The sequence below is a fragment of the Nerophis lumbriciformis genome, linkage group LG24 (assembly GCF_033978685.3).
Source record: "Nerophis lumbriciformis linkage group LG24, RoL_Nlum_v2.1, whole genome shotgun sequence".
Classification (NCBI taxonomy): domain Eukaryota; kingdom Metazoa; phylum Chordata; class Actinopteri; order Syngnathiformes; family Syngnathidae; genus Nerophis; species Nerophis lumbriciformis.
Genome location: NC_084571.2, coordinates 28361569 through 28372593, shown reverse-complemented (window position 1 = coordinate 28372593; position 11025 = coordinate 28361569). Strand labels below are relative to the sequence as shown.

Genomic DNA, 11025 nt, shown 5'->3' with positions numbered 1-11025 from the left:
TTTACTCTTCTACATCAGTCGGTTTTACGACAATGAGTGCACTCGGGCGCCCTCTGGCGGATTAAGAAAGCTAAATCACAGTTTCACTTTTGCGTCGAATGACCCGGAGATTGAAGTCTCTCTTTAAAATGTTTAACACATATTCCACCGCGAAGCTTATGTAAGGTAATCGATTTTGATCTCGAAGTTTTATATAATTAGACGACCCAAAATGATTGTTTTGAGGCACTGAGACAAGTCTTGTCTCACTTCCTGCATTTGACATTGTGTAAACCAGGGATTGATTGATTGATTGAGACTTGTATTAGTTGATTGCACAGTACAGTACATATTACGTACAATTGACCACTAAATGGTAACACCCGAATAAGTTTTTCAACTTGTTTAAGTCAGGGTCCACGTTGATCAATTCATGGGTGTCAAACGTGCGGCCCACGGGTCGGATCAGGCCCGCAAACAGATTTTATCCGGCCCGCAGATTGAGTTTGATAAGTATAAAAATGAGCTGAAATTTTTGAATGAAAGAAACTGCTCTTGTAAATGTATGCTGAAATAATTTGTATATTCTTCTAACTTTGTGTGATTAATAAAATGAGTCAAAATGTACAAGTTTTGTTGTAGATGATGCTATGTGTACAGCATAAACTATATGATATGAGTACATCAGTTGAAGAAAATGGGTAAATTACATTAATAACATCCTGTAATGTGATTTTGATATTTATTCCATATTCTGATATATTAAAAATGAACACCAATTGAAGCATTTTAAAATTCTGCCAGACTCAAGTCCACCTATTCGACCGATGAATATTATCACAACGACAAATAAACTACCATATTTTTCGGACTATAAGTCGCAGTTTTTTTCATAGTTTGGCTGGGCTCCAGTGCGATTTATATATGTTTTCTTTCTTCTTTATTATGCATTTTTGGCAGGTGCGACTTATACTCCGGTGCGACTTATACTCCGAAAAATACGGTACTATTAACCGCAACATGTAAGTGTAACATTTTTTTGAAAAAACACTATGATTTTTATGTTTTCAGATTGAGCTTGTTCTATTTTTGAACAGAGAAAACAACCTGAAGTTATCTTTATTTTGAAGTTATCATGCCATGATTTTACTTGGGAATAGATTTTCCTCCATGGGGCCCCTGAGCTAAAAGGAGTTTGTTTGACACCCCTGGTTAAACAAACCTGCTTTATTCATACGTGTATGTATTCATAATAATTAATAGACAGTTTCTGCGTTGTGTATCACACAGAATTTTTTAAATTTTTTTTTACTGAGAAAACAGTCACGGTGGCCACAACATTAGGTACACCACCAAAATAAGTATCAGAAATATGAATTAAAAATGTCCTTGCCGTGATTGTAAAGGTTTGTGTTGTCCCCCAGCAGATGGCAGAGGACAGCAGGACAGTGAGGGTGAGCGGTCTGCCCACAGACATCGACCAAGAGCGGCTGATGGACAAACTCTCAGTCCACTTCCTGCGGTCCAGCAATGGAGGAGGGGAAATAGACACCGTCGCCATTAGCGAGAAGAAGCCCGACTCCGCCCTGGTCCACTTTGAAGACAGCACAGGTCAGTGTGTGACAGTAAAACGCCTCCCGGTAGAGTACAGCAAGGTCAAAACACTGGAAATTGGTGATATGGTGTTTTAGTGTAGCTCCCTCTGCTGGATGGGGTTGGTCACTGCCTTACAAATTTCCGGCTTTAACAGCAGAAAGTCCAAATACCTCGATTGTACACGCACCTATGTTCGGATCCTCACCAAAATGTACACGCACCTATGTTCGGATCCTCACCAAAACGTGTGTATTAGTGCTCAAAGATCACGCGGGCCCCCGTGATCTGTGGGTGGGGACCTGGTTTAGCGTGAAGAAGCGCGCACTACACTGAGAAGCTTCTCAGCTAACAACCCCTCTGCATTTAGGAATTTTTAATCCCACTAGAATTTCATTGGATGCATGTTTTCTTCTAAAATGAACTCATGGGGTTCAGTCATTTACTGTATATTTTTTTTAGAGCAAACAACAAATGTACCATAAAATTAATTGATATATCTTTCCACGCCATCACTAACATGCAGCACTTTTTTTAATTACATTTTTTTTGTATTTTATTTTTTATTCATCTATACATATTAGTACACTATATGTAGTTTTTATTACTAATTGTTTGTCTTTCATTGACTAAAAACCTGCACTGCAACCACGTCATTTCCCCATTGTGAGATAAATCCTATTTTTTCTTATCAGTGACGGAGCAGAAGGAGGCTTGGACTATTTTTGCTGTAAAATTCCAAATGTCGTTCATTAATTGATATTTTAGGATAGGATAGGATAGACTTGCAGATAGAAAGTCCAGAAAAAAAAGATAAAGACATGAAAACAAGAGGGAAACATAAAAAAACACATAGGTTTAAAAGACATTACATGAAAAAACATAACTTACATTTAAAGAGCAAAGCGCTGATGCATCTAGTTGCCACTTCAGCGGCACCATTTCTACTTACAGCTACAAAAGTAAAACACAACGAAAAACTAAATATGCTGTGCGTAGGCCCTGTGATCTGTGGGGGGCCTCATTTGCGTGAAGAAGCACATGTAAAATAAAAATGAATGCATGCCAGAGCCTCCTCCTGCTCTGTCACTGATAGGAAAATAATGGCACATTTCCTGTGTTAGTGTTGCACTTGTAAGCAGAAGTACTGGGTTCAGCTTGGCATGTGTCAGAATGATATGTCAATTCATGTTTGGATTATGTTAAATGTGTTATTTTGTACATCTTTTTTTTTTACTGATTTATCATAATTTTTTTAGTACAAAACATGCAGCAAATTACATTTTGGTTTGATTAAAAAAAGTATAAAAATAATTGTTAAATGTTACAAATGGAAAAAAAATGACATTTTATAATGAGGGGCTCAAAATGAAATGTTGCTTAGGGTCCCAATTTAGAATTTTAAAAAAATGAATGAAGTTGTGATTAAAGTCAAAACATTTTTGAATTCAAACATTTTTACGAGAATATTCGAATATTACAAAAATACATTAAAAAAAAAAATACTGTAATGGTTATAAAAAAAAATTAAAAAATAATATTTTTCAAACAATGTTACAAATGTGTACTTGTAAAATGACAATTTAAAAAAATCATAATTGTATAATTTTTTTCAGTAGTCGTCCACATGCCCAAACTGCATTTGTTGTTGGTTTTTAATCAACAACCTCGTTAAGTTTGGATGATAATATTCCCCTGAGCCTCATCTGTGATGAATCAGCTTTCTTCACAGCTGTAATATGTCGTCGAATTGTCAATATATTTATCTTCATGTAACATTGCATTCTTCTAGTATAAAGAACACATTTTGTATTTGCTGATGCTGTTCTGTTGTTGTTGTTGTCTTTCTATCTTTACCCCCTGTTGTCCTCGCAATTTCCCCCTTTCTCTTCCTTTTTTTCCTTTCACATTTGCAAAGCATCAGGAAGCGGTTTTTGAAATAGATCAGTGATTCTCAAACTGTGGTACGCCAAAGAATCAATCAATCAAAGTGTATTTATATAGCTCTTAATCACAAGTGTCTCAAAGGGCTGCACAAGCCACAACCAAGCCATATATCTTCTTCCCCTTATCCGAGATCGGGTCGCAGGGCAGCAGCCTAAGCAGAGAAGCCCAAACTTCCCTCTCCCCGGCCACTTCGACCAGCTCCACCCGGGGGATCCCGAGGCGTTCCCAGGCCAGCTGTGTCCTGGGTCTTCCCTATGGCCTCCTACCGGTCGGACATACCCTAAACACCTCCCTAGAGAGGCATCCTGACCAGACGCATTAACAACCTCATCTGGCTCCTCTCGATGTGGAGGAGCAGCGGCTTTACTTTGAGCTCTTCCCAAATGACAGAGCTTCTCACCCTCTCTCTAAGGGAGAGCCCCGCCACCTAACGGAGGAAACTCATTTCGGCCACTTGTACCCGTGATCTTGTCCTTTCGGTCATAACACACAGCTCATGACCATAGGTGAGGATGGGAACGAAGATCGACTGGTAAATTGAGAGTTTTGCCTTCCAGCTCAGCTCCTTCTTTATCACAACAGATCGATACAGTGTCTGCATTACTGAAGACACCGCACCGATTCGCCTGTCGATCTCACGATCCACTCTTCTATCACTCGTGAACAAGACTCCGGGGTACTTGAACTCCTCCACTTGGGGCAAGATCTCCTCGCCAACCCGGAGATGGCACTCTACCCTTTTCCGGGCGAGAACCATGTACTCAGACTTGGAGATGCTGATTCTCATCCCAGTCGCTTCACACTCGGCTGCGAACCGATCCAGTGGGAGCTGAAGATCCTGGCCAGATGAAGCCATCAGGACCACATCATCTGCAAAAAGCAGAGCCATAATCTTGCAGCCACCAAACCGAATCCCCTTAACGCCCTGACTGCGCTTAGAAATTCTGTCTTTAAAAGTTATGAACAGAATTGCTGACAAAGGGCAGCCCTGGTGGAGTCCAACCCTCACTGGAAACGGATCTGACTCACTGCCCAATGCGAACCCAGCTCTGACACCAGGTCCAGGGAGGGGACCGCCACAATCAAACATTACAATACCTCATACTCTCTGAGCACTCCCCAGAGCACTTCCCGAGGGACATGGTCGAAGCACGAAGCACATGTAGACTGGTTGGGCAAACTCCTACATACCCTCAAGGACCCTGCCGAGAGTGTAGAGCTGGTCCACAGTTCCACGACCAGGACGAAAACCACAATGCTCCTCCTGAATCTGAGGTTCGACTATCTGGTGTAGCCTTCTCTCCAGTACACCTGAATAGACCTTACCGGGAAGGCTGAGGAGTGTGATCCCATGATAGTTGGAACACATCCTCCGGTTCCCCTTCTTTAAGAGAGGAACCACCACCCCGGTCTGCCAATCCAGAGGTACTGCCCCTAATGTTCACGCAATGCTGCGGAGTCTTGTCAACCAAGACAGCCCCACATCATCCAGAGCCTTAAGGAACTCTGGGCGTATCTCATCCACCCCCGGACACAATGCCCAGCGCCTCCCTCGTGACATGTTCAAAGTTCTTCAGGAGGTGGGAATTGAAACTCTCTGACGGGAGACTCTGCTTGACGTTCCGAGCAGACCCTCATAATGCGTTTGGGCCTGCCAGGTCTATCCGGCATCCTCCTCCACCACTGCACATATGGACACCCTTATGTTTGAACATGGTGTTTGTTATAGACAATCTTTGACGAGCACAAAAGTCTAATAGCAAAACACCACTGGGGTTCAGATCCGTGCGGCTGTTTCTCCCAATCATGCTTCTCCACGTTTCACTGTCGTTGCCAATGTGAGCGTCGAAGTCACCCAGCAGAATAAGAGAATCCCCTGAGGAAGCCCTCTCCAGTACTCCCTCGAGGGAATCTAAAAGGGCGGGTAATCTTAGTCGCTGTTTGGTGCATAAGCACAAACAACAGTCAAGACCCGTACCCCCCACCCAAAGGCGGAGAGTACTGGGTTAAACTCCAACATACAGGCTTAGAGCCGGGGGGCACCAAGAATTGCCACCCCAGCCCGTCGCCTCTCACTGCTGGCAACTCCATAAAGGAGGAAAGTCCATCCCCTCTTGAGAGGTCTGGTTCCAGAGCCCTTGCTGTGCATTGACGTGAGTCCGCCTATACCCCGTCGGAACTTTTCCACCTTGCGCACCAGCTCAGGCTTCTTTGCCCCCAGCGAGGTGACGTTCCACGTCTCAAAAGCTAGCTTCTGTAGCCTAGGATCGGAGCGCCAAAGGCCCTGCCTTCAGCTGCCGCCCATTTCACACTGCACCCGACCTCTATGCCCCCTTCTATGAGCGGTAAGTCCATTGGAGGGTGGACTCACGTTGCCTTGTCATCGAGCCCCACCAGAGGGTGGCCCTGGTGACCCGCATCCGGGCAAGGGAAATCAGGGTCCTTGATACGGTCTATTCATGGAGGTCTTCGAGTTGCTCTTTGTCTGGGCCCTCACCTAGGACCTGTTTGTCTTGGGAGACCTACCAGGTGGCATAGAAGCCCCTGGACAACATAGCTCCTAGGATCATTGGGACACGCAAACTCCTCTACCACGCCAAACAATCACTTAATCACTTAAATATCCAAACGCAGTGTTACTGTTCAAGCTGTGTGTAATGTTACAGTGGCCAAAATATTAAATATATTTGTTAAATAATACCTTTGCCTGGTTTTTAATGATTATTAAGGCCATGTAATGTTTCTAATTATGGTGGTACTTGGCGAGCCAAGTGTTTTCTGAGGTAGTGTTTGGTGTAAAAAGTTTGAGAACTACTGTGGTGGATGATAGTTCACACTAAGGGGAAGTGTGCGAGTGTGTGTGTGCGTGCGTGGGGTGGTGAGCGGTGGAAGTACTCAAATAGATGTCACTGATTGTCTCCCAGTGGCACAGAGAGTCATTCAACACGGCCAACACATACTGAAAGTGGATGGGAAGGAGTACAAGCTCTCTGTCAGCAAGTATCGACCCAGGCTGCATCCTGACAAGGTGCCCTTTGAAGCTGCATGCTTATTAATAGTATTTTTGTATTTTTTTACATTTACTATTGTTGTTACAGTGCTGTTGAAGTGAATTGCATCATCCTAAAATAATAGCACATATATATATATATATATTATATATATATATATATATATATATGTATATATATATATATATATGTATATATATAAATATATATATATATATATATATATATATATATATATATATATATATATATAAATACATACACACACATATACACATATATATACATACACACATGTATATACTGTATACACCTATATACTACATATTTCTTTATATATATATTTTTATCATTATTTTTTATCATTATTATAAACATCTTAGATGTTATAATAATGATATGAAATCCAAAACAGAATTCCCTTCTGTTTTGGATTTCCAGTTCATTTTTTGGTTTTTGATAGTCCAAATATTTTTTCAAATGGACTCCCATGAATTAATATCACTGTAAAAATAGAATTAGTTACATGCAAATAATACGTAGTTGGGCATCGCTACAACTGAGGAAAGACAACCTTACTTTAGTTCTTTTAGACATAACATTTTCCAAAGTATGAGGCAGACTCCTCTGATGGTAGCGTTTCAAAGAAAAGGAAAGTAAAAGTCAAGGGAAATTAAACACGGTAGAATGCTCAAAGTGGAAAAAGCCTAATCAATTTTGCCTCAAACACTGCGACCATCATCAAGGATAACGATGGTCTGCTCCTATTGATTACTGAGTAGCATAGTTGTCTCATTATTGAGTTTCTGCCACGCCCCTTTCAGTGCGCAAAAGTAAGAAATTGTTTTCATATTCTTTTGTACATGTATAACTAATTTTTGTAGTTCATGTTCTTATTATTGTATTTCATAAATCGATGACTTCTTGTAACCACTGTCAGAATGATGCAGTTCTGCTGCACACCACTGTAATCTACATTTGATTAAATTAATAGCAATTATTCTAAAGATGCCTCTGATAATTTAGTCAGACATTTGATACAAAAATAATTATATATTTTGTTGTCCCTGTTCAGATCATTTTAAGCATTACAGCAACTGTGGACTACAGCCAGATTCCTGAGGGTCGAAGTGCGTTGACGCGTCTTCAGCAGGACCACCCAGACGTAGAGTTGAGCTGCGACTTGAGCAAGAAGTTTGGCAGACTGCGGGGTGCCTACTCCAAAGTGCAGCCTGCCTTGGCACAGCTGCTGGGCAGAAATCCTGATGGGCTGCACTCGGCGAGATTAACAGGCTCAGGCCAACCCGTCAACACGCCTCTTTTAAAAGATCCAATCAAGAACCATAAAGAAGGAGGAGACAAACAAGATTTTAATCCTCTAGCATCTGAAGAGGACTTCTCTCTGATGGTGGATGCAGACGTCTTCCAGTATCTCCAGAAACGTTGGGGCCAGGAATACCAGCGCATTCAGAGCCAGTACGGCGTCGAGGTTGTGGATGTGACTAATGAGGGGCTCACCACCTTGTTTCTGAGCGTAGTAGTAGGCAGCGAGGAGACGCTGGAGCGCATCAAGCGTGCGAGGAAGGCTATCAGCTCTCTTTACCAGGAGAGTGAGAAGAAGATCTTCCAAACTCAGCTCAGCAAGACTGACCTGAACCCCAGAGGAGGCTTGAGGCAGGCCATGGAGACCATAGGTGTCCAATTCCCCAAGCTCCTCCTCAGTGACGATGACTGCAACGTCTACATCGTCGGCGACCGCGTTGATGTGTCCGAGGCCAAGCAGTTTCTTCTCCAGGAACACAGTGGAGGGAACAAAGAAGACATCGCAAGTCTTCTAAGATTTCCATCTTATCCCCTGTCAGCCACCGAGGAGCACCTAGCTGCATCTTCTGGTATCACAGGACAGCAGAGAGGACACAGAAGCAGCAAAATGTATCATTTAGCAGCTTTCCCTAAAGATTCCGGATTGACTCCACTTGTAGACTTACCTTCACCAGGGCCCTCGTCTTCCGGCCTGACATTGGTCCATGATGTTAGGACAGAAGTAGCATCAGAGGACGGCAACACAAGTCCATCAATGAGGAGAAAAAACGACTCAGTGGTTCGAGAACTCCACTTCAGAACGACACTGACCCCATCGTCTGGTCCAGGAACTGCACCGAAGAGAACTCAAAGTTTTTGTGGAGCATTTCAGCAGGGAGGCCCGAAGACTGAAGAGGACTCCTCAGCACTGCAACCCAGGACTTCTAGCTTAAGTACCCAGAAAGACTATCAGGAGCTCTACCACGCAGAGATGCTGGTGCCAACCATCATGTGGCACCACATGGTGGAGGCCTACAGCACCCAAGTTAAAGCCCTGACACTGGACGTCCAGATCAAGGATGAAACCCCCAGCAACGGTGTCCAGACCACCATCTCTATCTGTGGAGCCGAGCCGTCCGCCATGGCCTCATGCCAGCAGGGTTTGCAGCAACTAATCGACAGCTTGGCCACAGATTTCTGTGTACAAGAGCTCCGCCTGTCGGAGCTCGGCATCACGGACCCTAAAGACGAGACATTGCAGGCCTGCTGCACGGAGGTGGGTCAACGCTTCAGCAAGATTAGCGTCCGCGTGATGAAGAGGAGCTTGTATCTACTCGGGTCAAAGCGCTTGTGTGCTCAGGTGGGCGCTTCGCTGCGGGATCTGTTCTCTGGAGACGGCACCCAAACTGATATTAAGGATGCGGCTACTCCCTTGACCTCCGTCTCTTGTCCGTCTACCTCCGTATCTCAGCCCTTGGCACCTGCCTTAGCCTCCACCTCCACCTCTGGTCCCTCAGCCTTCGCCTCTCATCCTTTGACATCCACATCTTGTCCCTCGACATCTGCCTTAGCCTCTACCATTGTCTCTAGTTCCTCTACATCCACCTCTAGTCCATCGATCTCTGCATCTTGTCCCTCGACCTCCGCCTCTCATCCCTTCGCCTCTCGTCCCTCGACCTCTCGTCCCTCCGCCTCTCGTCCCACAACATTCACATCTCATTCCTCAACATCCGCATCTAGTCCCTCGACATCCGCCTTAGCTTCTACCGCCATCTCTAGTTTCTCTACTTCAGCCTCTACTCCTGTTACGTATGCCTGTAGGCAAATAAACAAGGGCAATGAGATGCAGACCCAATCTGTGATTTCAACCAACGCGAGGCTCTCAAACCACGAGGACCATTCTGTGACAGAGCTCCTTAACGGATCTGTGGATCAAACTGCAACCAGGACCGACCAGGTCACGAAAGATGAATGGGAAAGTCCAAATGTTGTGGATCGGCATACGCAGGAGACGTGCACAAAAGGACGCTTTAATGGCACCCAGAGTGAACCGCTCCAGGAACCCGAGCCCACTCGTCAGGCGCCGGTGGAAGGTATCTGCATGTGCGGAGAGAGCGGCACCTCGATGAGCAGGACAGAGTGTGGGGCAGTCATGTGCTCAGAGTGCCTGGACGCCGTGCACATTCATTGCAGGGTTTGCCACAGCGGGGCGAAGATGGTGCCGGCGGGCATCCGAGGAAAGATAACCTACAGTGAACTCAACTTAAGCCTGCCTGGTCACAGCAAGCACACCACCATCAAGATCACCTACCTCATTCCTGATGGCGTACAGCAGGTGAAAAGCGTCCATTGTTCATCGTCCAGGAAGTTGTTTAACTCTCATCTCCTTTTTCATCGCCAGGAATCCCACCCTTCCCCCGGAAAACCCTTCAAAGGCGGCATGTTCGAGGCCTTCCTCCCCGACTGCGAGAGGAGCAGGAAGCTGCTGCCCAGGCTGGAGGACGCCTTCAGGCGGGGCCTCACCTTCACCGTGATCAAAAAGAAGGGCTCGAAAATCGCCTGGGACGCCATCCCGCACAAGACCAGCCTGCAGGGCGGCCGGTCAGGGTGAGGATGAAAAGCGGGTCATTTGCAGGTCGCCACAAGCGTGTGATCTTTTTCTGTTATCCCGCCCCTTTCAGGAACGGTTACCCGGATTCTTCGTACTTGAAACGCTTGTCCGACGTCTTGACCTCAGTGGGGATTGGAGAGCGCGCTGCCAAATCCTGACACGTCTTTGAGTCCAGCAAGAAACATTGGCAAGTATTCTTTGCACTGTGTGATCAGCCGCAGAGTATAAGTTGGCTAATACTTTGTATAACAGCATACTTTTAAAATATCTTATGTTTATACCATGCGGTTGAGTTCATCCAACGTAAAATACATATTTTTTAACCTTCCTCTTGTGTTAGCTTTCTGTTACCATCTCTTATGTTAACGGGTCGGTTTTGACCCATGTCTTAAATCAGCTATAAAATACACTAAAAACAATTATCTATCATCCAATTTGTTTCTCATCTCTTGGTTACCTTGTTAGGCTTCCTTATCCATGAAAATATTGGTTTTAATATTTTTGGTGTGGGCCATTGGGCCTTTTTTTGTCAGTATACAACTCGATTTCAATTAAAAAAATTGTAAAATTAACCTCAAGAAA

The 11025-nt window shown here is 44.4% G+C and overlaps 1 protein-coding gene across 1 annotated transcript in view; it reads left to right on the top strand.

Moving 5' to 3' along the window:
- LOC133620409 (uncharacterized) overlaps positions 1-11025 on the top strand; it is a 30604-nt gene that overhangs the window by 749 nt on the left and 18830 nt on the right. Inside the window, exons 2-6 of the mRNA XM_061981890.2 lie at positions 1404-1590; positions 6444-6547; positions 7606-10167; positions 10234-10439; positions 10514-10630. Of these exons, the coding sequence (XP_061837874.2) occupies positions 1407-1590; positions 6444-6547; positions 7606-10167; positions 10234-10439; positions 10514-10601 (3144 nt within the window). The 5' untranslated portion in view covers positions 1404-1406 and the 3' untranslated portion in view covers positions 10602-10630. The remainder of the gene's footprint in view (positions 1-1403; positions 1591-6443; positions 6548-7605; positions 10168-10233; positions 10440-10513; positions 10631-11025) is intronic.